A 24,206-nucleotide genomic window follows, 5' to 3' on the forward strand; every position below is an offset into this window, starting at 1 on the left:
GCACCACATCATGCAATGGGGGTCCAAAATGACAGGGCATATGAGCCCATGCCAGGTGACCAGCGGGCCTACAATGTGCTGCCGATGCAGAAACCACCCTGCCTTGGCAACTGAGCTTTTGCTACCTCCGACAGACTCCCTGATGGCCTTAGTGCCCACCCTTGCTGATAGTCATCCCTCTCTTCCAGTAGAATGGGCAATCAACCATCTCACCCAACAGTTTGGCCACCCAATACATCCACCCAAGCACCCCCCTCCCCTCCACTTTACAGAGCACCCAAACACAAGCTCACCTCTTGCAGATCACCCGAGAACCTGACCCCCACCTTGCAGAGTGTATGGCACTGCAGGCCTACAATGTCCTCCATTCGCCCCTGTCCCCCTATGCAGTACTGGATAGGGCTGCCTACCCGTCCGCAGCACTGAAGCCTTGCCTCTGTCACCAGCTTTTAACGGTCATGAATCTGAAGACACGTGAGTGCTGTCTGACATCCACTTAATCCCAAACACTCCCCCGCCCATTAGATGCAAATGCATTGAAATTAACTGCTGAGCAATTTAAAATACATTCCCATCGCATCGGGGCAGTGATTCCACCTTGCCGCTTCCCCGCTGTTGCCAAAATCCAGAACCGACGTCACAATGCCGTATTTCCAGGCAGACATTTCTGACGCGATTCTCCATCCCCCCCCACACCACCATTCCCACTTCAAACACCCGCACTAAATTCAGCCCAATGCTGAAATACATTGGGCTACAGGCTTCCATCTCCCCCAGTTCTCATTTCCTCCAAAATGGCTATTCTTCATTTGTGAACCTCCAGTGTTGAATATTGGTAGTCAATCTTTATTTAATATTGTTCAGTCATGGGTATAATAATATGATAATATAACATGACGTACATTTATATTAGAAGCCAGTGAATCACTTTATTGGCAGATATCGTCCCAAATGTCTTCAAAGGCTGGAGCATATGCTTGGTGTAAAACCAGCAGGAGTGCAGCAGAAGTGGCAGAAAATTAGTTGAAACTTGGAAACACCAGGTTTCTGCCCAATGAAGCTGCTGCTGCTGGGGTTTGGAATGTATGGAAGCTTCCTTTTTTTCATTATTCATTCAGGGGATGTGGGCATCACTGGCTAGGCCAACATTTATTGCCCATCCCTAATTGCCCTTGAGATGGTGGTGGTGAGCTGCCTTCTCGAACCGCTGCAGTCCTTGGGGTGTAAGTACACCAACAGAGCTTTTCGGAAGGGAGTTCCAGAATCTTGGCCCAGCGACAGTGAAGGAACATCGATATAGTTCCAAGTCAGGATAGTGTGTGGCTTGGACGGGAACTTGCAGGTGTTCCCATGCATCTGCAGCCCTTGTCCTTCTAGTTGGTAGAGGTCACTGTTTTGAAAGGTGCTGTCGAAGGAGCCTTGGTAAGTTGCTACAGTGCATTTTGTAGATGGTGCACACTGCTGCTACTGTGCATCGGTGGTGGAGGGAGTGAATGTTTATGGATGGTGTGCCCATCAAGCGGCTGCTTTGTCCTGGATGGTGTCGAGCTTCTTGAGTGTTGTTGGAGCTGCACCCATCCAGGCAAGTGGTGAGTATTCCATCACACTCCTGACTCGTACCCTGTAGATTTGGACAGGCACTGGGGAGACAGGAGGTGAGTTACTCGCCACAGAATTTCCAGCCTCTAACCTGCTCTTGAAGCCACAGCACTTATGTGGCTTGTTCAATTCAGTTTCTGGTCAATGATGACCCCCCAAGATGTTGATAGTGAGGGATTCTGTGATGGTAATGCCATTGAATATCAAGGGGAGATGGTTAAATTCTCTCTTGTTTGAGATGCTCATTGCCTGGCACTTGTGTGGCGCAAATGTTACTTGACAGCCCAAGCCTGGATATTTTCCAGGTCTTGTTGCATATGGACATGGGTTGCTTCAGTATCTGAAGAATCGCGAATGTTGCTGAACATTGTGCAATTATCAGCGAATATCCCCACTTCTGACCTTATGATGGAGGGAAGCTCATTAGTGAAGATGGTTGAGCCGTGGACACTACCCTGAGGAACTCCTGCAGTGATGTCCTGGGACTGAAATGATTTGACCTCCAACAATCACAACGATCTTCCTTTGCGCTAGGTATGATTCCAACCAGCGGATAGTTTTTGTCCTGATTCTCATTGACTCCAGTTTTGCTAGGGCTCCTTGATGCCATACTCTGTCAAATGCTGCCTTGATGTCAACGGCAGTCACTCTCTCCTCACCTCTTGAGTTCAGCTCTTTTGTCCATGTTTGAACCAAGGCTGTAATGCAGTCAGGAGCTGAGTGGCCCTGGTGGAACCCAAACTGGGCACCAGTGAGCAGCTTATTGCTGAGCAAGTGCTGCTTGATAGTACTGTGGACAACCCCTTCCATCTCTTTGCTGATGATCAGAAGTAGACTGATAGGACGGTTATTGGCCGGGTTGGGCTTGCGCTGCTTTTAATGTACAGGACACACCTAAACAACTTTCCACATTGGTGGGTAGATGCCACTGTTGTAGCTGTACTGGAACAGCTTTGCTAGGGATGTGGCTAGTTCTGGAGTACAAGTCTTCAGGACTGTTGCCGGAATGTTGTCCTCTGTCTCTGCCCTGGGCTTTCCCCACTGGATTTCCCACTGTTCCCACTTCTTTTGCACTGATGCTAGAAAATTACTGCAGTCCAGATTCGTAGTTTGTTAATACTGAGGCCCAAAGGGTTCTCCAGGCCAGGTTCATGGCCTGAAAGACCTTCAAAGATTTCTGAAGCTGTACTTTTAATAAAATACCTTTAGAAAGGGATTTTCTGTGTCCTTTGAAGCTTGGCCTACCAACTAGCTTCAAAGTACTGCTTTTTCCTCTCTTATGGCACCTATATCCTGGGATGTCAGCAACTCGCCAGGGTCAACCTGGTGAGTGCACTTCAGGGAGTGCTTTCTCAGTGAAACTGACAGGCTGCAAAGGCATTGAAAAGTGAAACTGAAGAGCTGCAGCCATGCACGGGTGAGAGGCTAGTGCTCAGCACATCTTCTGAGCATGTGTTTTCACTGCTTTGATAGGTGATTGCCAACCTTGTGGAAGTCAGTTCACCTTGTGCTGCACTTCCCTGCTGTCAGCCTTCACCGTGGCATGGGTGCACCTTATTGCAGCTGATGAGGAACAAGTGGAGCAGCACCACCTGCCTTCTCAGCCACATGTTGCTCCACAGGTTAGAGGTGATGGACACAGAGATTCAATGCCAAGGAGGCGAGATGCCTCCACCCACCAAACACAGGGTCTACAGGCAGTGGGTCAGCTCTGGACATGTTTGAGCGCCAGTGCCTCAGGAGGCTCAGGCTTTCACGGCAGGTTGTTGCTGACATCTGTAGTCTGCTGGAACAAGACCTCTTTCCCAGTGGACTAGGTGGGCACGCATTGTCAGTGGCTGTCAAAGGTGGAGGGCTACCCCTTTTTTATCCCTTCCCCCCCTACCCCTGATCTCTGCCTCTCCCCAAGGTTGTGCTCTCTTTTCTGAAAGGAGAGAAAGTGGAGATATGAATATTAGATTGGCTTGTGTGGAGAGGAGGGAAGAACAACATTTGTGGAGGGTGATTGTGAGGCACGCGTGGGAGATAGCAATAAGAGGAGGTGCCTGAAGAGAGAGGAATGAGTGGAGCTACAAAGTGTGTTGTGTGGAGTACTGGGCAGGAGAATGCTGGGAAAGTCATTGTGAGGGTTGGCACTTGAAAGTGTTATGCCACTCATCTTTGCTGCCCTACTGAGGTCCTACATCCTCTTGGTGCACTGTCTCCAGGCTGGAGGGACCACACTCTGCTGCTGACATCTTCGGCCTCTTTCATCCACACCTGCTTGGTTTGAGAGGCTGGCCTCTTCATCCCTTCCTTGGGAAAGATCACCTCACTGCAGCCCCTCAGATCACACAGCAGGACCTTCAGGTAAGAGTGAGACGCCCAGGGAGCAACCTTCCCAGGTTTCCTCTCCATACCTGTGATTGCTGCAGCCTCAGGAATACATGTCAAGTTGAGCTTTTTGACCCATGCTGGGATCCCTTTAATTAGAAATCCTTCCTTTGACAGATTTGGTGCACCATCTCGTCTGGCCTCTCTGCTCTGGAAAACTGGAAGCAGATGCTCGTGCCATGGCTCAGTTAAAGAGCCACCGCAAAGTTTGCTCCAGCAGCATTCGGGAGTTTCGCCAAGGATTACAACTTGTAAATTCTGTACTTTGTTGTTCGTGTAATGTAATTGTGCTTAAAATTTATAATTATTTTTATATCTGATATACATTAATGTAACACACATGACATATACAACAGGGTTTAGCTTGTGAAAGCTACTAGTGAAAGAAGTCTACGAATTATTTGTCTCAAATTATTTTATTGTAGATCCTGCATGCTTGTGTGAAATGTGTTCGGTTTATTACTACAAGGAAATGCATTGTAGATAATTAGTAAGGAAAAGACTAATTCAGTTTCACTCTCCTCACCATTAAACCCTGAGTCACTTACAGCGTTAAAGTAGTATTTGAAATTATGGGGGCAATGTTATGCTCTCTTTCTCCCTCCCTTCCCCCGCCCGGTGACTTTGGAGGCGGGGAGAGCATATAATCAGGCGGCGGGGGAACCCTGCCACCTTCCACCCTTCATCCAAATTAAGCCCAGGGGGGAACGCCTGTGAATGGCCTTCCCTCCCCACCACCAATTGAGGCCCTTAATTGGGCAAGTAATGCCCAAGTAAGGTACTCTTCCCGCCGCCAGTGGTATTAGCCCAGCTGTGGACAGGCCTGCTGCCACAGGGAGCATGGCAAGCAAACCTGTGCAAGTTGCTTGCTGGGGTTGGGGTGGGGGTGTCCCTCATTCAAAGGCACTTAGTGCCTGAACAAGAGACCCGACATCAGGAAGGGAGGGGGGCCCTCTAAGAGCCACCCCACTTCCCCCATCCTGCGAAACCTCTCCTGCCCTGACTCACCTGTGGCCTGGTTCCAGTGCCTCTGGTGAGTCCAGTACTGGCAGCAGCCACGCCTCTGCGGTGGCACTGCTCAGTAAAAGAGCTGGCAGCCTCTGATTGGTTGGCAGCTCTCAGCAGGCTGGACCTCAGGGGTCTTTAAACCCGGGGAAGACCTGCCACTGTCCACTTAAGTGCCCACTTAATTCGGCAGGCCTGCCCCAGAGGAGGTGGTGCGGGTCTCAGCCTATTCTACTGGACCAGAGGCCTGGACTAGACATCCAAAGAATTTGAGTTCAAATATCACTCTGACAATTTGAGAATTTGAATTCAGTTTTTGAAAAAGCAGATATCGGTAAAAGTGTCCATGAAGCTGGATAATTAACCCATTTTTATAATATTTCTTGGGGAAGAAAATCTGTAGTCCTTACCTAGTGTGCCCATATGTAACTTCAATCTCACACTAATGTGCTTGATTCTTTACTACTCTCTGAAGTGCTCTTGTATGAAGTCCCACCATCGTCTGCTCCGCGCAAATAGAGATAGACAGTAATGCCTACATCCCAAGAATGAATTTTTTAAAAACTCTATGAATCAGTTATTCTGTTTCTAAAGCTTAGGTCAAATTCTTTTTCCTCCGTTTCAGCAATGTCGGTGTTGTAGAAATTCAGTTGTTTTCATGCGCACGCGTAACAATATGTAATAATACATTGTGAAATCTACATTTCAATATGTTTTGAATAAGTTTGTTTCTAATTTATATCTTTGACAGGCTATTCTGTTTGAGAATGAGGAACTACCCAAGATATTTCTAGATTTTCTTAACATTCGTCATCTCCCTTCTTTACCAAAAGTTGAAAGTTGTGGGTAAGTTGAATGCTTGTTTTAAAATATGCAACTATCAGCACTGATATGGAAGCTCCTAGGGGGATATGATTTTTTTTTTTACGACATAGCAAATAAGAGAGTTGAATCCACTCTATGGGCTTGATTTTTTTAGGCCCCTCTGGGGCCAGAATCACACATGGGCAGGCACTAAAAACAGCACCGCCAGCCTGCGTGTTGGTTTTCCAGCTCCATCCTGCCCCGGGTTATTTTTGCAGAGACTGGATAGACGTGGGGGCAGCAGGGCTACCAGCCCGCACATGGTGGGTAGACGATTACACTAGCTAACAACTTAAGGCCAATTAAAGGAAGAAGGCCTACTGGGACTTTCCAGTCAGGCTCCAGGTTCCTGCAGGCAGTGGGGACCCGCTTAACTGCCTAGAGGCAGCCTTCTGGCATCAGATGGGGGGCCAACACTCCAGTAGAGGGGCTTCCCTTGAGCCCGCAACCCCCAAACAATGGTATCTCGGCTGCAAAAGCCATTTTTTTTGGTTTAACTTTGGAAAAAGTTGGGGAGAGGATGCCTCCATTTTGAAGTCCTCTCTCCCTCACTTACATTCTATTGCAGCCAGCCGGCTGCTACTTGGAAGCAGGAAGGCCTCTGATTGGCCCTCCATCTTCGAGAGCCCACCCACCAACCATAATTAGATGGCCAGCCCACCTTCTGGCCATTAATTGGCCACCCCGGGGAACGTCACAGTGAGTGACTCTTTGTTTCCCACATAGTGTGAGCTTCTGACCCACATTTCAGCCTGACTGGGATTCAGAAGCCTGCAGCGAGAATCCAGTCCCATATATTTCAAGAGAACAAGGCTGAAATCAACTGGGTTTTGGCTACTGCAAATAAAACAAGCTATGCATTATTTTTTGCTAATTAACCTCTGCAGAGCAGGCAATAACCTCTACTACATTTGCTTAAAAAGTTCACATGCAGCACCAAGTTTACAGGTACAACAGCATACTTTGCATACTATGAAATAAGGTAAATCACCTGACTGGAATTGGGGAACTGTGGAATATTACAGTGCAGAAGTAGGTCATTTACCCCATTATTTCTGTGCCCTTTTCTAGGACAGTCTAAAACTAATCCTACTGCCCCACACTTTCCCCATAGGCTTGTACTGTCTTTTGCTTCAAATAATTATTCAATTTTCCCTTATAAGAGGCCATGTTCTCTGCCACAACCGCTCCAATCTATGTCTTTGTCATCTCCAGACTCGACTATTCAAATGCTGTCGTCCCATCCTAACTAAGCTCTATAAACTTCAGATCATCCCCTTATTCTACACTATACAACAACCCGTTCACCCATCACTCTTTGCTGATCTGCATTGACTCCCGATCGCCCAAGGATTCCAATTTAAAATTCCAGTGCTTAGGGCCTAGATGGCTGTAGGTACAGCTTGTTGTCTTGAAATATATGGGGCTGGATTTTTGCTGCAGGCTTCTGAATCCCAGTCAGGCTGAAATCATGGGGAGAAGGGAGTGGGAGATGCATATGAGTTCAGAGTTGGAGGACCTTAGAATTCTGGGAAGGTTGTAGAGATGGAGGATGTTAGATAGAGAAAGATGAGGCCACAAAAGAATTTAAGCATGGGGATGAATATTTCAAAATTGAGGCATTGGTGGACCAGGTTAGCGAGCTATGGAGCGAAGATTGAACTGGAATCAATGTAGGTTCAGCAGAGTTTTGGATGAGATCAAGTTTATGGAGGGTAGAAGTTTAGAGGCGGGACAGAAAAGAAATGGAATAATTACCTTTAGAGATAACATAAGCATGGTTAAGGGTTTCAGCAGCAGATAAGGCGAGCCAAGGATGGAGTCAGGCGATGTTATTGAGGTGGAAGGTTTTTATGGTGGAGGGAATATGGAATTGGAAGCTCAGCTGAAGGTCATTTGGATGCTGAGGTTGCTGAATATTCAGATCAACCTAAGACAGTGGCCACAGAGGTGGATGGAATCAGTGGTGAGCACAGTGGTGCAGTGGTTAGCACCGCAGCCTCACAGCTCCAGGGACCCGGGTTCGATTCCGGGTACTGCCTGTGTGGAGTTTGCAAGTTCTCCCTGTGTCTGCGTGGGTTTTCTCCGGGTGCTCCGGTTTCCTCCCACAAGCCAAAAGACTTGCAGGTTGATAGGTAAATTGGCCATTATAAATTGTCACTAGTATAGGTAGGTGGTAGGGAAATATAGGGACAGGTGGGGATGTTTGGTAGGAATATGGGATTAGTGTAGGATTAGTATAAATGGGTGGTTGATGTTCGGCACAGACTCGGTGGGCCGAAGGGCCTGTTTCAGTGCTGTATCTCTTTAAAAAAAAAAGATTGTGGCAAGGGCCGAAGACACTGATATCCGTACTTCCTGCTGTTTAATTGTGGGAAATTTTGGCTCATCCAGTACTGGATGGCAGACCAGAGGTAGTGGAGAGGTTGAAAGAGCTGTTTGTGAGGTAGGTCTGGGTGTCATCAGTGTACATGTGGAAGCTAATGCCATGTCTCAGTTATGTCACAAAGAGGCAGGATGTAGATGAGGATTAGGAGGGAGGCAAGAATAGAGCTTTGGGGGACTCCAGTTTTGCCTTGATGGAGGTGACATTTACTTCTTTCATAAGAAAAAGACACTTCCTTAATAATTGCCTTACATAATGGAGCTGTTTCATATGCTGAACAGCCTGCATAAGTTCGGTTTCTGTTGGTATTAAAGTGATTTTGCATCTCTCACCGATAAAGGTAATGGAGGGACAGACCAAAACCAACAAGAAAAAAAATGATTAAATGGGAAACAAAATAGGCAAAAGTAGAGAAAACAAAAAAAAAATTCAGTGAGAAAATGGAAATTAAGCAGGATGGGGTAATTTCTCTTTAACCTCTGAATGTAATGTAAATAGTAAGCAAGAAAATATATGATAAAGGAAAATGTAAAAGGTAAACCTCTATAGTTGTACCCACCATCATGCTTTACTGAATTCCTGGCAATAATACAAACTTGTAATAGGAGTTTGCCTTTTCACCTCAAGCTGTTTTGGATGAGCAGAGAATTATTCAGCAATTAGTTATGGCAGATCAACAAGGTAGAGTTTTGACTCTGAGGAAATGTTATTACCTTGGATCTTCTGCCCTCTTGTCAGAGGTTAGTGTTTGTGGGATAATTGAATGTCTATAGGGAAAACTGACATAATTTATTAAATGAAACACAAACAAGAAATGCTGGAAATACTCTGCAGGTCTGGCAGCATCTGTGGAAAGAGAAGCAGAGTTAACGCTTCAGGTCAGTGACTCTTCATCAGAACTGGCAGATATTAGAAATGTAAAAGGTTTTAAAATGTAAAAGGGCGGCACAGTGGCGCAGTGGTTAGCACCGCAGCCTCACAGTTCCAGGGACCCGGGTTCGATTCCGGGTACTGCCTGTGTGGAGTTTGCAAGTTCTCCCTGTGTCTGCGTGGGTTTTCTCCGGGTGCTCCGGTTTCCTCTCACAAGCCAAAAGACTTGCAGGTTGATAGGTAAATTGGCCATTATAAATTGTCACTAGTATAGGTAGGTGGTAGGGAAATATAGGGACAGGTGGGGATGTTTGGTAGGAATATGGGATTAGTGTAGGATTAGTATAAATGGGTGGTTGATGTTCGGCACAGACTCGGTGGGCCGAAGGGCCTGTTTCAGTGCTGTATCTCTAATCTAATCTTAAACAAGTAAAGCAGGGGTGGGGCAAGAGATAACAAAAGAGGTGTTCAAAGGACAAGGTCACAGAGAATAACTGACCAGAAGGTCATGGTGCAAAGGCAAACAGTATGTTAATGGTGTGCTGAAAGGCAAAGCATTAGTACAGAGAGGGTGTTAATGGACAGAAAACTGAGCAGCCTGGCCCCAAGCACAAATATGAAAAAACAGTGGGTAGGCACAGTTGAAACAAACTAAAATAAAATAAACACATAAATAAATAAAAATAACTAAAAATAAAAAGGGGGGCCCATCATGCTCTGAAATTATTGAACGAAATGTTCAGTCCAGCAGGCTGTAGCATGCCTAATCGGTAAATGAGATGCTGTTTCTCGAGCTTGCGTTGATGTTCACTGGAATACTGCAGCAATCCCAGGACAGAGGTGTGAGCATGAGAGCAGGGGGGGGGGGGGGGGGAAGTGTTGAAATGGCCAGCAAACTGAAGCTCAAGGTCATGCTCTCTGACTGAGCGGAGGTGTTCCGCAAAGTGATCACCCAGTTTGCGTTTGACATGGTCCCAAACACTCCTTTCAGGTGAAGCAGCAATTTACTTGTACTTCTTTCAATTTAGTATACTTGTATTCGTTGCTCACAATGTGGTCCCCTCTACATTGGGGAGTACAAACGCAGACTGGCTGACCGCTTTGCGGAACACCTCCACTCAGTCCGAAAGCATGACCTCGAGCTTTCATTTGCTGGCCATTTCAACACTCCCCCCACCCCCCCTGCTCTCATGCTCACATCTCTGTCCTGAGATTGCTGCAGTATTCCAGTGAATATCAACACAAGCTCGAGGAACAGCACCTCATTTACTAATTAGGCACGCTACAGCCTGCCAGACTGAACATTTCGTTTAATAATTTCAGAGCATGACGGGCCCCCCTTTTTATTTTTAGTTAGTTTTATTTTTTATTTTTTATGTGTTTATTTTATTTTAGTTTGTTTCTACTGTGCCTACCCACTTTTTTTTCATGTTTGTGCTTGGGGCCAGGCTGCTCAGTTTTCTGTCCATTAACACCCTCTCTGTACTAATACTTTGTCTTTCAGCACTCCATTAACATACCGTTTGCCTTTGCTCCATGACCTTCTGGTCAGTTATTCTCTGTGACCTTGTCCTTTGAACACCTCTTTTGTTATCTCTTGCCCCACCCCTGTTTTACTTGCTTAAAACCTTTTACATTTCTAATATCTGCCAGTTCTGATGAAGGGTCACTGACCTGAAATGTTAACTCTGCTTCTCTCTCCACAGATGCTGCCAGACCTGCTGAGTATTTCCAGCATTTCTTGTTTGTGTTTCAGATTTCCAGCATCTGCAGTATTTTGCTTTTATTTTAGTAATTTATTAAATCTCTGGTTAACTTATTCAGTAACTATATAGGTACATATAGTGGAGAAAATATTAAGTACAATGTTAATCTGTCAAAAAATATTTATTTTTAGCTCCATTGATGACTATGATTCTGAAGAATTCAGGTAAGATCTTTATCACTCCTCTCCAATCCACTGGTCACTTTAAGAACAAGGAAAACAATTGACAGCGAGCGGACATACAAAGTCACATATCTTATCAACATGCCCTCCACCAGTCGCACCATCTTATTGCTATGAAGCAAATTTTAAAGCCGTGAACATCAGTATAGTTGTGACATCTCAAATGTCCAGTGACTATCAGTGGTCAAAGGAAGTGAGATACTCTGGCTATAAAGATTAAATGTTTCCAGGCCAATACTTGAATCAAGAAAATGTAACTAATCCTAAAGGCGCATCTATCTAGAGACCATTACCAATGCTGCTAAATTAATCTACTGCAGAATGTTCTGTGCTCCTTGATATTCAAGGATGAGTAATTTTCATATACTTAATTTATATGAAACATCAAACATTTATGGTCTGCCATTCACCGTGACCAACCTTAGTAAAGTATTATAAATACAGACATAAAATGCTAGAAATACTCAGCAGGACCGGCAGCATCTGTGGGGAGAGAAACCAAGTTAACATTTCAGGTCGATGACCTTTCATCATTCATGAGTAAAGTATTCTTCCCTTTGCCTTGTTCTCAATCCTTGGGATTTCCACACAACTTTTAAGGAGCATAGCTATGGATCTCCTTAAAGGTGGGATATTTCTAGCCATTCCTGAACAACTAGCTGAAGAAAAGAGTAGTTCGTAAGCCAGATCGGCAGAGGAGTAACCATCAGAATTTTTATGGTCTTTGGGTTTCTGATTATTTCCGAATTATTACTGGATTCTTTGCAGATGGTCTGGCGTCTTTGTGGTTTGATCCTCTTGGATCAGCTCAAGGTAATGCTTTCTTTAGGCAGATAAATTACCTTGTTTCAAATCTTTTAAAACAGGAGTATTGATTTGAGTAAAGAGTAATTGGGTTTCATCTGCGTAACCTGGTAGAATAAAGACAGTCATCACTGGGGATCTGAGTGATGTAGCCTCATGCTGGTGATACCACTTTAGAGTGGATAGTAATTTTGCTCCTTTCCTCTCTCCACTATTTTGGAGTGAGAGTGTAGAGTCCTTTGGACCGCTTCAATTATCAGACTGGCTTTTGGGTTATTTGCAGCATCTTGTCCAAAAATACTAAAGCAAATGTGATCGGGACATCAACTGCTGCAAGACAGAAGAAATGGGAGCTTCAGTACAACTATTCTGAGTGTTAGCTTAGAAAGCTATTTCTGCAGTCTATCTTGCAGGGCCTTTGAATGCATAAATAGATTGGTTGAATTGCAAGCAAGAAGTTTTCTTTAGATTATATTTAGTTGCCCAGTGATGAATCTATTTGCTCTTGAGCACAAGTAAAGTCTTGGGAATTTTCGAATTAAGAGCACATTTCCTGAGATCTAGATTTTTCTTTTTAGATTTAGAGATACAGCACTGAAACAGGCCCTTCGGCCCACCGAGTCTGTGCCGACCATTAACCACCCATTTATACTAATCCTGCACTAATCCCATATTCCTACCACAGCCTCACCTGTCCCTATCATCCCCTACCACTTAGGTGAATTGGCCATTATAAATTGCCACTATCAACCTGCAAGTCTTTTGGCTGTGGGAGGAAACCGGAGCACCCGGAGGAAACCCACGCAGACACGGAGAACTTGCAAGCTCCACACAGGCAGTACCCAGATTTGAACCCGGGTCGCTGGAGCTGTGAGGCTGCGGTGCTAACCACTGCGCCACTGTGCCGCCCCTCTGTTTAAACTCAATCCCCTGGGGGAAATAGGAAGATTTGACATATTACTACTTTTGTAACACACCTTTATAGGTGATCCATTTGACAAATGGCACCTGGATCATAGGATGATAGGAACAGTTGTAGGTCATTTAACCCACACATGCCTGTTGTCATTCCATAAGATAATGCCTGATCTGTAACTCAACTCCATTCACCTGCCTTCTCTTTATATCACATGAAACACTTGCCTAACAAACATCTGTCGATCTCAGTCTTGAAGGTTTGGCCCAGCACCCTCAGCCTTTTAGGGCAGAGAATTCCAGGTTTCCACTACACTTTGTGTGGAAAAAAATGCTTCTTCGTGTCACTCCTGACCAGCCTAGCTCTAATTTTCAGAATATGCCTCCTTGTTGTGGATTCTCCCCACCAGAGGAAATGGTTTCTCTTTATCTATCCCACTGAATGTCTTTATCACTTTAAACACCTCTAATAGATCACCCCTTAACCCTCTAAACTCAAAGGACTGCAAACCAAGTTCACTTGTCTTCTCTAAGATTTGTCCTGACAGAGTGAGATAGGAACTTAATGAATCAGTCAAGACCAAGAAAAGGTACTTTTGGCCCAACAAAGCACATGCATCTTGCACTTCCACTCATCTAGCAGCATTCGAATTTTCCTAATGTCTTCCACCCTTTATTAAAAACATTTTTTTTTTAAAATTTAATATCTACCTTTCACTCATTTAAATTTGTTCTCTGATCCTAGTAACCCAATTCACCTTGAAGTCATATTCTGGATTTGCCTTATGTCTATTAATTAATATAAATCTGCAATACCTCTTTGAAAACTATTCAAAAGGACTAATTTTTGACGTTCAGTAAAGTTTTTTTTCCAAGATTTCTGGAAAATACATAAATTACTTTTGTCTTTTTCACTATAAACTTGGGAATTACTTTTTTTTTTTAAAAACTCCTGATTGAATTGCAATGGGTCAGTTATGTCTAAATGTTTGATAGGTCTCCAAGCTGAAATGCCAAAAAAAAATCCATTAGACATTGGATGCCTGGGGCTGAATTTTCAGGGCACCCTGAAATTAGAAACAAAAATTCTGGTGTCGGGCGACATGTCAACTTCAACGCGCTGATCCCAGCACCAGCAGTACTCACCAGGGCAGGAGGAGGGTAGGACAGGAATCCTGCTCTCCTCCCAATTGAGTCCCACTAAACTTGTTAAAGATCATTTTAGAACTTATCGGGGGCTGAAGCTCTAATTTTTTTAAAAGGGGTGGCCAGCTTACCCGTGTCTACAGAAATTGACCAGCTGAAGGCAGGCAGATAAAAAGTGGAGAGCCATAGCTTCCCCAGGGCAACTCCCTGTCTCCATAAGAGAGTCAGTGGGGCAAAGGGGGACTGGACACTGGGTAAGGGGGTGCCCTTGGTACTGCACAGGTAGCAGGAAGAGTGGGCTCAGCCTGGCATTGTGGGGGAAGAAAAGCAGTGGGCAAGGCTGCCAAGGACAATTGGGTGACCACCTGCCCGGAAGGAAGGCTCCAGCAGGCAATGGGAGCACAACTGTCAGATTTTGGGCCCAGTGGCCATGAGGGGCAACACCCTCCACTGGAAGGGAAGAACCCCAAGTATCAGAAGGGCACGGAAAAGGAAAGAAGGGCAGGAAGGCAACTGAGGCCAAACTTTCAACACAGGATCAACCGCCGAAAATGGAACTACCCGAAATGACTGAGAACTAGTACCGCAGGAGACTGCTATTCTCCAGGCAAATGGTCAGACATCTGGACCCTCGTCACCGAACATCTCGCATCTCACAGCATTAGTAGCCATGCTCTGCCAGTAGCTGTCAAAGTCACTCTGGCCTTGAACTTCTTTTGCATCTGGCTCCTTCCAGGAATCAGCTGCAGACCTTTAGTGGCATCTCGAACAGCTGCATACCACTGCATCTACCTGGTCACCAATGTTGTCTTTGCCAGAGATGAACACATTCATTTAACAACAGCCGTGGACTCACAGCGGCAGAGGGCATTGGCTTTCATCTCCATCGCTGGATTTCCCCCAGGAGCAGGGCATCATCGATTGTACCCATGTAGCTATCAAGGCACCCAGTGACCAGCCAGTGAGATACATCACCAAGAAGGGCTTCCATTTCCTTGACATCCAACTGGTCTGTGACTACAACAAGAGCTTCCTCCATGTGTGCGCTCGTTTTCCTGGCTGATGCGCCATGACTCCTTCATCCTCCGGCAGTCCAGGCTGCCTCAGATCTTCACAAAATGTGTGGATGGATCCTAGGGGATAAGGGTAATCCCTTGAACACATAGCTACTTGCTCCTCTAAGGGAACCCCAAACAGAAGCGATTACACCCAAAAACAACCTGCTCAGCAGGACAACCATCGAGCAGGCCATCCGGCTTCTGAAGATGCCTTTTCTGGTGCCCTCCAATGCCCTCCTGCAAGGGTCTTGGTCATTTTGGTGATCTGCTGCACTCCATAACTTGATTCCCCCCCAGAGAGGTGTGGACCGAGAAGACATTGAGGCCCTGGAAGGAGCCAGCTCCTCAGGGGAGGTGCAGAAGGTGAGAGGAGGAGGTGAAGGGGGATAACATTGAACAGAGAGGTGCCTATGCTGCACAATGAGGTGGTAGCCTCCTGCCACCCTCCAGGAAGAGGACCTCACAGTCTACAGCATTGATCCAGGGGGGCATTGATGAAACGAGGAGCTGCCCTGCCCCTAATACCAGCCCTCCAGCTCCCCTGTGACATCTCCCTTCCCTCTGCTGTGGAAGACTTTGGCACAAACCACAGATCTCTGCCTCAGGCAACCAGCAGCCTCAGTGATCGCTGCTATGGAGTGTCTACATGAGTCCCACACTTCATCTGACCCACCTCCATTCCCACCCCAACTGGCTCTAAGTGGACAGGGAACCCAGCTCAACCCTGTCAATATTTGAACTTTGCATCACTTTCCCACTAGAGGCAAGTTTTCACCTTGGTGAAAATTCAGCCACTGAGGTCTAACTGAATCCTCGTGCATAACTTCAGAACTTTTTTAGAAATTATTTATTAAAGACTTTGGAAATAATTTGTTAAAATGTCACTTGATTCAAAGTTGCTTTTTTAATTACTTGTTCATGTGATAGTGTGCATCGCTGGCAAGGCCAGCATTAACTGTCCTTGCGAAGGTGGTGATGGTGAGCCGCCACCTTGAACTGCTGCAGTCCATGTCGCATAGGTACTCCGATAGCGCTGTTAGGTAGAGAGTTCATATTATTTATAGTAGATGTAAACAATATCTACATTATAAACTAGAAAAATAGTATTTCTGCATCTGACTATATTGTGAACATATCAAAATTGCACCTTTTAAGGCCACCAGTGAAATTTAATGGTCTTGTTCCTATCTTTTTATTATATGGTTCACTATGTTGTGATTAAAAGTAATTTGGTATAAGTCATGCACTATTTTATGTTTGCAATTCCAGAATACTGACATTCTTGTCCTTGACCTTTCCAGCAAACTATCCCACCAGCCAGTGCTGCTTTTCCTGAGGGATCCATACATCTTGCCCACAGCCACTGGTAATCAAACCTGTCGTCCTGTTAACAGCTCTTTACTGTTTTAGCCCTTAACCCTGTAACAGTATGTGAAAATGAAACTGAAAACTAACACTAATCCGCTGGATTAAGACTTGGTTAGCAATGTTCTAAAAGAAGATATGATTTTATGTTTTTCTTCCTTTTCCTCCTTCCCTGACCTGAAGAATTTGTTCAGATTTCTATACTGGATTGTTATTGACATGCCAATTCCAGAATAACACAGTTGAGTACTGATTTGAGACCAATTTAGGCATGTTTTCTTTTATTTTGATCTTCTCGTTCTCCACCATACTATTGAAAAGGACTCCCAGCCGAGAATATCCTCAGAGTTGCACACAGTGGAGTGGAAGCAGCTCTGAGGAAATTTTCATTCCTAGTAATCTCTGAGCAGTGCAGCGGTGGAAGAATGGAAGCTTGATTTAGCACTTTCCAACACATCTTGTTTCTAAAAAAAAAGAAATCTCTCCCACCACCTCAGTAGAGAAATATAGATGTCAAATTAATACATTTTATTTATCAATTATATATCAACTGAAATTGTTCTCAATCCAAGGGCTGGGGAAAAATCAGGCAGTTGCTTTCCTTTAAGAAATTTATGCACTCGACAGTCAAGTGGTTTTCTTCATTTCTGGATATATATTAGGCCTTTTTCTGGGGTGCAACATCAGTTCTTTCCTGGGTTTTTTTTATTTGCAGCTGATTAATTTTCAGTAGCAGAAAAAAGTTGCAAACCAAATAGTTCAAATTCTCACCAGCAGTATTTGAACTTATAAGGAGGAAATACCTTTCAAGTTTATTGATCTGCAACTTTGTTTTTGTAGTTTATTCTGCAAAAGTACCATTTAAATCAACATAATTTTACGCTGTTGAATATAGGGCCACATGCCTCACTGGCAGTAATATACTGTGGTAAAATCCTAATTATGGCAATCTTTTTTTTAAGTAAATAAAGCTCATTACTGCAACTCCACTCCCTATTTTATTTCCCTTGGCAATTTTGCAAGTGGGTGGTAATGCTGAAATAAAGCCATTTAATATATTTGCACCAGGAAGCATCCTCCTTATCTCAAAAAAAATGGATGGGAACAGTCCCTATTGGTTAGTAGCAATTGTTGAATTTGCCCATCCATAACCTAATTTGAAAACTAACATTAAATAGATAAAATTATCAAGATTCTTATGATTCAAAACAGGTTAGATCTCTGGTCTGTCAGTCACTTCCCCATTAAATCTCAATTTCAGTAAATCTTCCCCATGTTAATTTGTGTTTACCAGATGATTATCACACAGGTCATTCTCAAGTTTACTCCTGATAATTGAATCATTATTTTGCCAAGTATTAACACAAGATGAATCGGCCTGTAGACAGCTGGTTTACCTTATCACCTTTCTTTGAAAATGGTGCCACACCAGCTTGTTTCCAACCTTATGGGACCTTCCCAATATTGGACTCCTTCATGATGGTTATAAGCACCTCCCAGATCATATCCCTTTTAGCACCTAAAGGTAAATATCATCCACCCCAGAGTATTTTTTGTTTTCAGCCCCTTTAGCCCATTTGGAATGTCCATCTCATAGATCTCAAAGTCATTCATCTTTCTTGGATTGTTTTCCTCTTATGAAGGACCTATTGCTAATCTGAATCTTGGTGTCTTTCTAAAGTATTTTTTCTGAATTTTTTTTTGGTTACTGTGTTTGAGGTTAATCAGATAGCTATTACAAAACAAAGTTTCATTGTAGTACTAAAACTAGTAATGATCGATGACTACCTAATAATAAGTAAGAAGGTTTTTAAAGCTTTAGCTTGTTATGTACTGTTACATCCTTTCCAACTACTGTCCTGTCATTCATGGTCACAGGTATGTTCTGTCCTGGACTAAAGATTAACTATCATTTCCTCTTTCCTGATTCCAGATCTCCACCATGTGTGCGGTGATCACATTCAGCTATAAAATACTTTTCTCATAGACGAGCATTTCCTTTGTACATCCCTTAAAATTTCCCAATTTTCCTCTAGTGCTGTTTTCCAATAATTTCGTGCTAAAGTACTTCTTGTAGCCTCAATCTTTGTTCCTCCAAAAGTTTTTTAAATTTATGCTGATTTTTGTCCTGAACCTTTTTATTACAGCTTAGTAATTAACATTACGGCAATCAGTAGAACACCCAAGTATTAACCCAGTTTCGCTTTATTATTTCTGTAAATTGCTAAATATTAAATCTGGTTACTGTTATGTCTATAATAGTACTTTGCTTCACATGCTGCCTCAAGAATGTTATAACCTACGTTCTAATGTAGAGAACTTTATATACCACTGGTTAGGCCTCAGCTGGAGTATTGTGGACAGTTCCGGGCAGCGCACTTCAGGAAAGATGTAAAGGCATTTGAAAAGTTCACCAGGATGTTACCAGGGATGAGGGACTTCAGTTATGAGGAGAGGCTTTGAAAAGCTAGGACTGTTCTGGAAACAGAGAAGGTTATGAGGTGACCAAATAGAAGTTTCCATGATATTGAGAGGTTTTAATGGAGTAAATAGGGAAAAATATTCCCTGTGGCCAGTGGGTCAATAACTAGAGGTCATGGATTCAAAATCATTGAAAAAAGATGTAGAGGGAAGATGAGGAGAATGTGTTTGAGAGTTGTCAGCATTTACCTGAAAAGGTGGTGGAAGCTGATTCCATAAATAACTTTAAAAGGGAGTTGGACAGTTACTTGAGGATGAGGAACTTAGAGCTACAGACAAAAAGCAGGGATGTGGGACCAAGTGTTACTGCTCTTTCAAAGAACCAGCACAGGCATGATGAGCTGAATGGCCTCCTTCTGCGCTGTAAGTTTCTATGATTCTACTTTAAACACACCATTTTGGTTCCTAGTCTGTCCACTGCATCTCTTGGATATTACAACCTTCGTCATAAAATCATAGAGGTTTACAACATAAAAAGTGACCACTTGGCCTATAGGGAATGATATTCAACTGCCCACCCCACCCCACCCCACCCCCAAACCCACTTGGTTCCCTGAAAAGCAGGGAGCCAACCGGCAGAAGACAGTCAAGGGGTAGGGAGAATTTCAGCCCAAGGTCCACCTGATGTGATTTTCAGATACACCTGAAAATGTGCAAACAGTGCATCTGCTTTGTTTAGGCCAAAGATTGTTTAAATTTTGACTTACCCATAGAGTGTGCATGGCACATGATCAGTCCATTTGTATTAAACCGTAATCAGCAGTCTTTAAGGGGAACCATTGGTGGCTACGTCACAAAAACTCCAAATCATTCTTTCTATTATTTCTATGGACCCAGGAAGAGCAGGAGGCTATGCTTGTCCCCACATGATCTCCACTGCCACCCCCTATCCCGCCCCCCAGACATCCAGGACTGGCCGACTCACCGGAGAAGCTGACTGATTTCCCACCTCCCACAACTGGTGACCTGCAGCAGAGAGCCCGTTTGGTGGCCATAGCTCACCTTCTGCATTCAAATAAGGCTGAACCTGACAATGTGCTTCCCAACACTGGCTTCATGTTTGTTGTGGAAGTTGAAAATCCCATGCCCCCTCACCCCAATGTATTTGTGCTGGCTATTTGATAAAGCAATCAAATTGATCATTATCACATGTGGTTTCTCTTGCTTGCTGCAATTATTCATTAATTTTACTCATCTTAAAGTGATTGTGTTGATCCATTATTACTTTATTGCTTATTTAATTGCTAATTTCTACATAAATTTGGTCTTTAAATAGTCATTATATTTGCCCTTGCCAATAATGGCACTTATTCACAAAACTTAATAGGCCTATCTTTGTAAACTATTTGACGCCCTCTTAACTCCACTCCTTGTCCATCTCATGCTTATAGCCGTACTTCACTGATGCTATAATTTAGCAAATATTTAATTCCATGAGTTTATTCCTAATAAGCTATGTATGCTTCAACCTCTTTATTCCTAAGAGTATATATTTTTATTATATTTGAATTTCTTGCTTTTACCTTTAAACACTATTCTCTTTTACATCTTGATTGGGAATTAAGATTTGTTTCACCTGTTTAATGAAGTATTTGCCCCATCTCTCGCCCATCTAGTTTAAATGAATCCCCATCTGGCTATCTGCATGTTAGTTGCTTATACAGTTTATCCTTTTTAGCCTGATGTAAGGAAATTAATGAAAAGATTTTTTTTGTTCTATTTTTCCAACAGTTGGTTTTCTGTTTGGTACTACTACACTGCTAATTCGAAAAGCTTCTAATTGTAACATAATTGATAGCATTGGTGGCCAATCTGAGTAGGAGTTTTGTGTCAACATTTTTTAATTGTGTAACCAGTAACATTTAATGTAATCAGTGCTCAAACAACAGTACCCTGGGAGAAGCTTAGCAGGTAATTTTATATATTGTTTAAACTAAACATGAATACATGGATATTACTGAAACCAATGAAGCTCCATCTTTCTTAAAAGAATGAATTCTAAATGGAAAATATTCCTCCCTCCCACCCAATTCTTTAAAATTAAGAATTCTCAAAGTGTAAATTTGATATCTCCTCCTTTTTCATATTGCCTTTTATGAAAATATTGTTTGTTATAATCAAGGTACTTGACAATTCAGGAATTTAAACAAAACAAATAAGATTCACTTAAATTTCTGTTCTCAGCATAATTTAAGGTGCATTTCTTCTGCAACTTCAATGCAAAGTGGTTTCTATTGTGCTGCAAAACTCAAGTGACACTGGAAACAGGTCCTAACCTCCAGAGTAAGACTGTTACGTTAAAATCACTTTAATGTGGAAACCACTTCAGAGCATTGCAAATTTTGCAGTACAAATCTCTTATAGGGTTTCAGATAGAGTGCAAAAATTATAAATATTTCAACGGTTGTTAAAGAAACAAATACTCATGTTTAAAATACAATCTGGATTCTTCTGTTAAATCTGGTTAATATTTGGAGTATTACAGATGGAAGAAGATGTAACAGGCAAGCAGGAAAGAAAGATGGGGGAGGAATGATGCTGTTTACTGAATGTGTAAAGGCAGTGGTTTGAGGAGTAGTAGTGCTTGAAAGTGTACCAGAGAATCAGGTCATTTTTTTAAATCATCCTGGATACCAATTTTTGTTCCTTTAATTTTCTCTATTTATTCCTATTCCTCTGAAGTGGTGGTGGGACAAGGGTTCATAATTGAGCTGCCTTTGCCCAATATTCATATCCTGGAGCTCCAGCAGATGTTGCTTATAGGTGATGATGCAGGAACTACCCTAGCTATTATTATTTAACTCCGATCAGCTTGGGTAATGAACCTGAGGTCTTCCTAGTTCCACACTGATGCTGCTCCAAGGAGGATGAAAGAATTGCAGAAATGGATGATAGTTCTCTTTTTATATATTTTCTCTGTCCACTGTGTATTGTTACGACTGAGGCAGGAGCAATGCACTGTCAATTCAGTCACATCACTCCACAGGTCGCAGCATATTACATTTTTCCCACCTAAACAGAAAACAGCCAAATTATACTCTTTGTTAACCCCCAGAATAAAAAAAATACACTAAACCAGGTATCTTTAGACAACAACAAATTAACTCACTATTTATTAAATTTATCTTAATAGTATTAAGATTTAGTTTATCTCTAAAGACCTTATATAACTACTTATTTAACCTAACCCCATGCTCACAGACACGCATTCAAAAACTAACTTTTTTTTAATGTTTTAAAAATTAGCTGTTTCTTAAGAATAAATAAATAACTGGGCTGTTAGTCTTTGTGGGTTACGTTCCTGATGGATGAGGTATCCTAGTGTAAAAAAAAACAGATGCCATGTGTCACACAATTCTTTCAACATGGAGTATAATGAAAGATCAATGTTTGGATTTTAAAATTGGTAGATTTCAGTCAAAACTTTACTGTGAGTTCCAGTAAACACAATCATGAAGCAAAGACTCCTTAGATTGGAAGTTAGGAAAAGGAATTTTGCTACCTCCAGCAATACAAATGTTCTCTTCAAAGGGTTTTTTTTCCCCTTAGGCAATTGACACAGCCTATGGCTCATTGTAGAATTTCTGCTGAGAATTCTCTTCCTTCAAGGCAAGCTCGCTTCACTGGTGTCTCAAAACTGGTTTAAGCTGGTTTTTACACACCGTCAAATTGAAATATTACGCCATGTGACCTCTCTCTCCTGCTGTGGCCTAGGAACAGGTGCAGCTGGCTCATGTGCCTCTTAGCTTTTAAAGGCACATTGTTTTTAATCAGAGGAGGAAAAAATAACAGTTCTGTGACAGTATCCTCTAGCATAAAAAAGACTAAATAATGGATTCTTTAAAATGCAACTAGGTACAGTGATGGAGAGTTCTCATGCTATAAAGATATCATAAATGACCTTTCCTCATTCCAAGTTTTTCTTACCTATTTAATAAATTGAGTCAGTTCCAGAATTTCAAAGAAACTTTTAATGTTTCACTTCTGCTACAATATGGATGAAGAAATTATTACAGCAGCAATAATTTGCAGACAAGGAATTAAGACTAATGGAGACATTATTTTCTTAAAATAATATTTCAGATACTCAAATGAATGTCTGTAGAATAAGTTTGCAAGCCTGCTAATAAACCTGGATCAGTCTTAAAAGCCAAACTGTGTTTTATTCAGACGTGAAGGATTATTTTCATTGTGCCTATGTCCATAACTGAATTTACAAATCAAGAAGCAACCCGATCAGAGCACTGTATATAGCTTCAGCATGATGACGTCAGACTTGTACTCTGCTGATTTGGCAGTGTTGCTCAACAGTCTGTTTGCTTTCTTGATTACTCAAGTTATCATCTTGAGCAATCATCCCACAATCTCACCAATACATTGAAGCAAACAAAACTCAAGCATAACATTAGTTTTGATTATGATGTTAACTATAGAACTGACCTTTCTTTCTCTTGTGATTTCTTAGATGACTTCCCCAATGTAGTAATTGAAGGTGTTCTACATGGGATATATTATCCATACCTTCAGCTAAGGTAGAACAGAATCTACAACAAAAAGACATTTCAAGAGTCCCAACCACAACAGTAACCAGTAACAAGTATTAAAGGTGCACCTTTTTTATAAGTAGCTATCAGTTTTGATTTTTTTTCCCTTGGCAGGTTGTACATCTGAAGCTTAATACACTATTTTTTAAGTTTTACATAACTCATTGCATTAATGTGTGTGTATATATATATATTTTTAAAAACTACCATGTAAATGTTTATCATTGCATGTGTGACAAATTTTAAGGTGAACCATGAGAGTATGGAACCCATTATAATGTGGGAACCATATTTTTTTGAATTTTACAATCAAGAACATTACGTCACTGTTAAATAGGCAACGTTCTATTCTTTGTTGGAAAAACTCTAATCAGTGCAACAACTGTTATTGTAAATAAACATTTCAGGTAGAAATGTTTTTGCATTTAATTATGTAGAAATGAAAAAATATTTGTCTGTAAATCACACCATAGTCCTTATACTTAAGTTTGTAATTTTGTTAACACGTCATTGAATAAGTAAAGCATACCTTTTTAAAATCAATTTTATGTAATAAATTTGAACAGCACTAAACAATATGACTGATTTCTGTCCTATTGAATCATTTTCATTGTGTAAATCTTTCTTTGGTCACTTTTCAAATTTTGTTTATGGGGCTAGTAAGCTTCACTACTGACTTCTCCACAGCTGCAGTTAATGTAAGAGCTAGAGGCTGCATTTTCTGCTTTAGCTGCTTTTTCCTGTAGACCAACAAACTGCGCCCTCAGCCAAGATAGAGCATCCTACTGTTATGATGAACATATTCAGCAGCCTGATTGAGAGTGGGCAAAACATCAGCTAAGATTATT

General features: G+C 42.4%; 1 protein-coding gene across 2 annotated transcripts in view; it reads left to right on the plus strand.

Annotated features, from left to right (window-relative positions):
* LOC137369164 (sorting nexin-24-like) overlaps positions 1-23,936 on the plus strand; it is a 301,746-nt gene extending 277,810 nt beyond the window's left edge. For both annotated transcript variants that reach the window (XM_068029919.1, XM_068029918.1), the window contains 4 exons: positions 5,729-5,823; positions 10,995-11,027; positions 16,270-16,334; positions 23,280-23,936. In XM_068029919.1, the coding sequence (XP_067886020.1) occupies positions 5,729-5,823; positions 10,995-11,027; positions 16,270-16,334; positions 23,280-23,350 (264 nt within the window). In that variant the 3' untranslated portion in view covers positions 23,351-23,936. The remainder of the gene's footprint in view (positions 1-5,728; positions 5,824-10,994; positions 11,028-16,269; positions 16,335-23,279) is intronic.
* Positions 23,937-24,206: the final 270 nt, after the last annotated feature.

This window comes from Heterodontus francisci, chromosome 4 (genome assembly GCF_036365525.1).
Source record: "Heterodontus francisci isolate sHetFra1 chromosome 4, sHetFra1.hap1, whole genome shotgun sequence".
Taxonomy (NCBI): Eukaryota; Metazoa; Chordata; class Chondrichthyes; order Heterodontiformes; family Heterodontidae; genus Heterodontus; species Heterodontus francisci.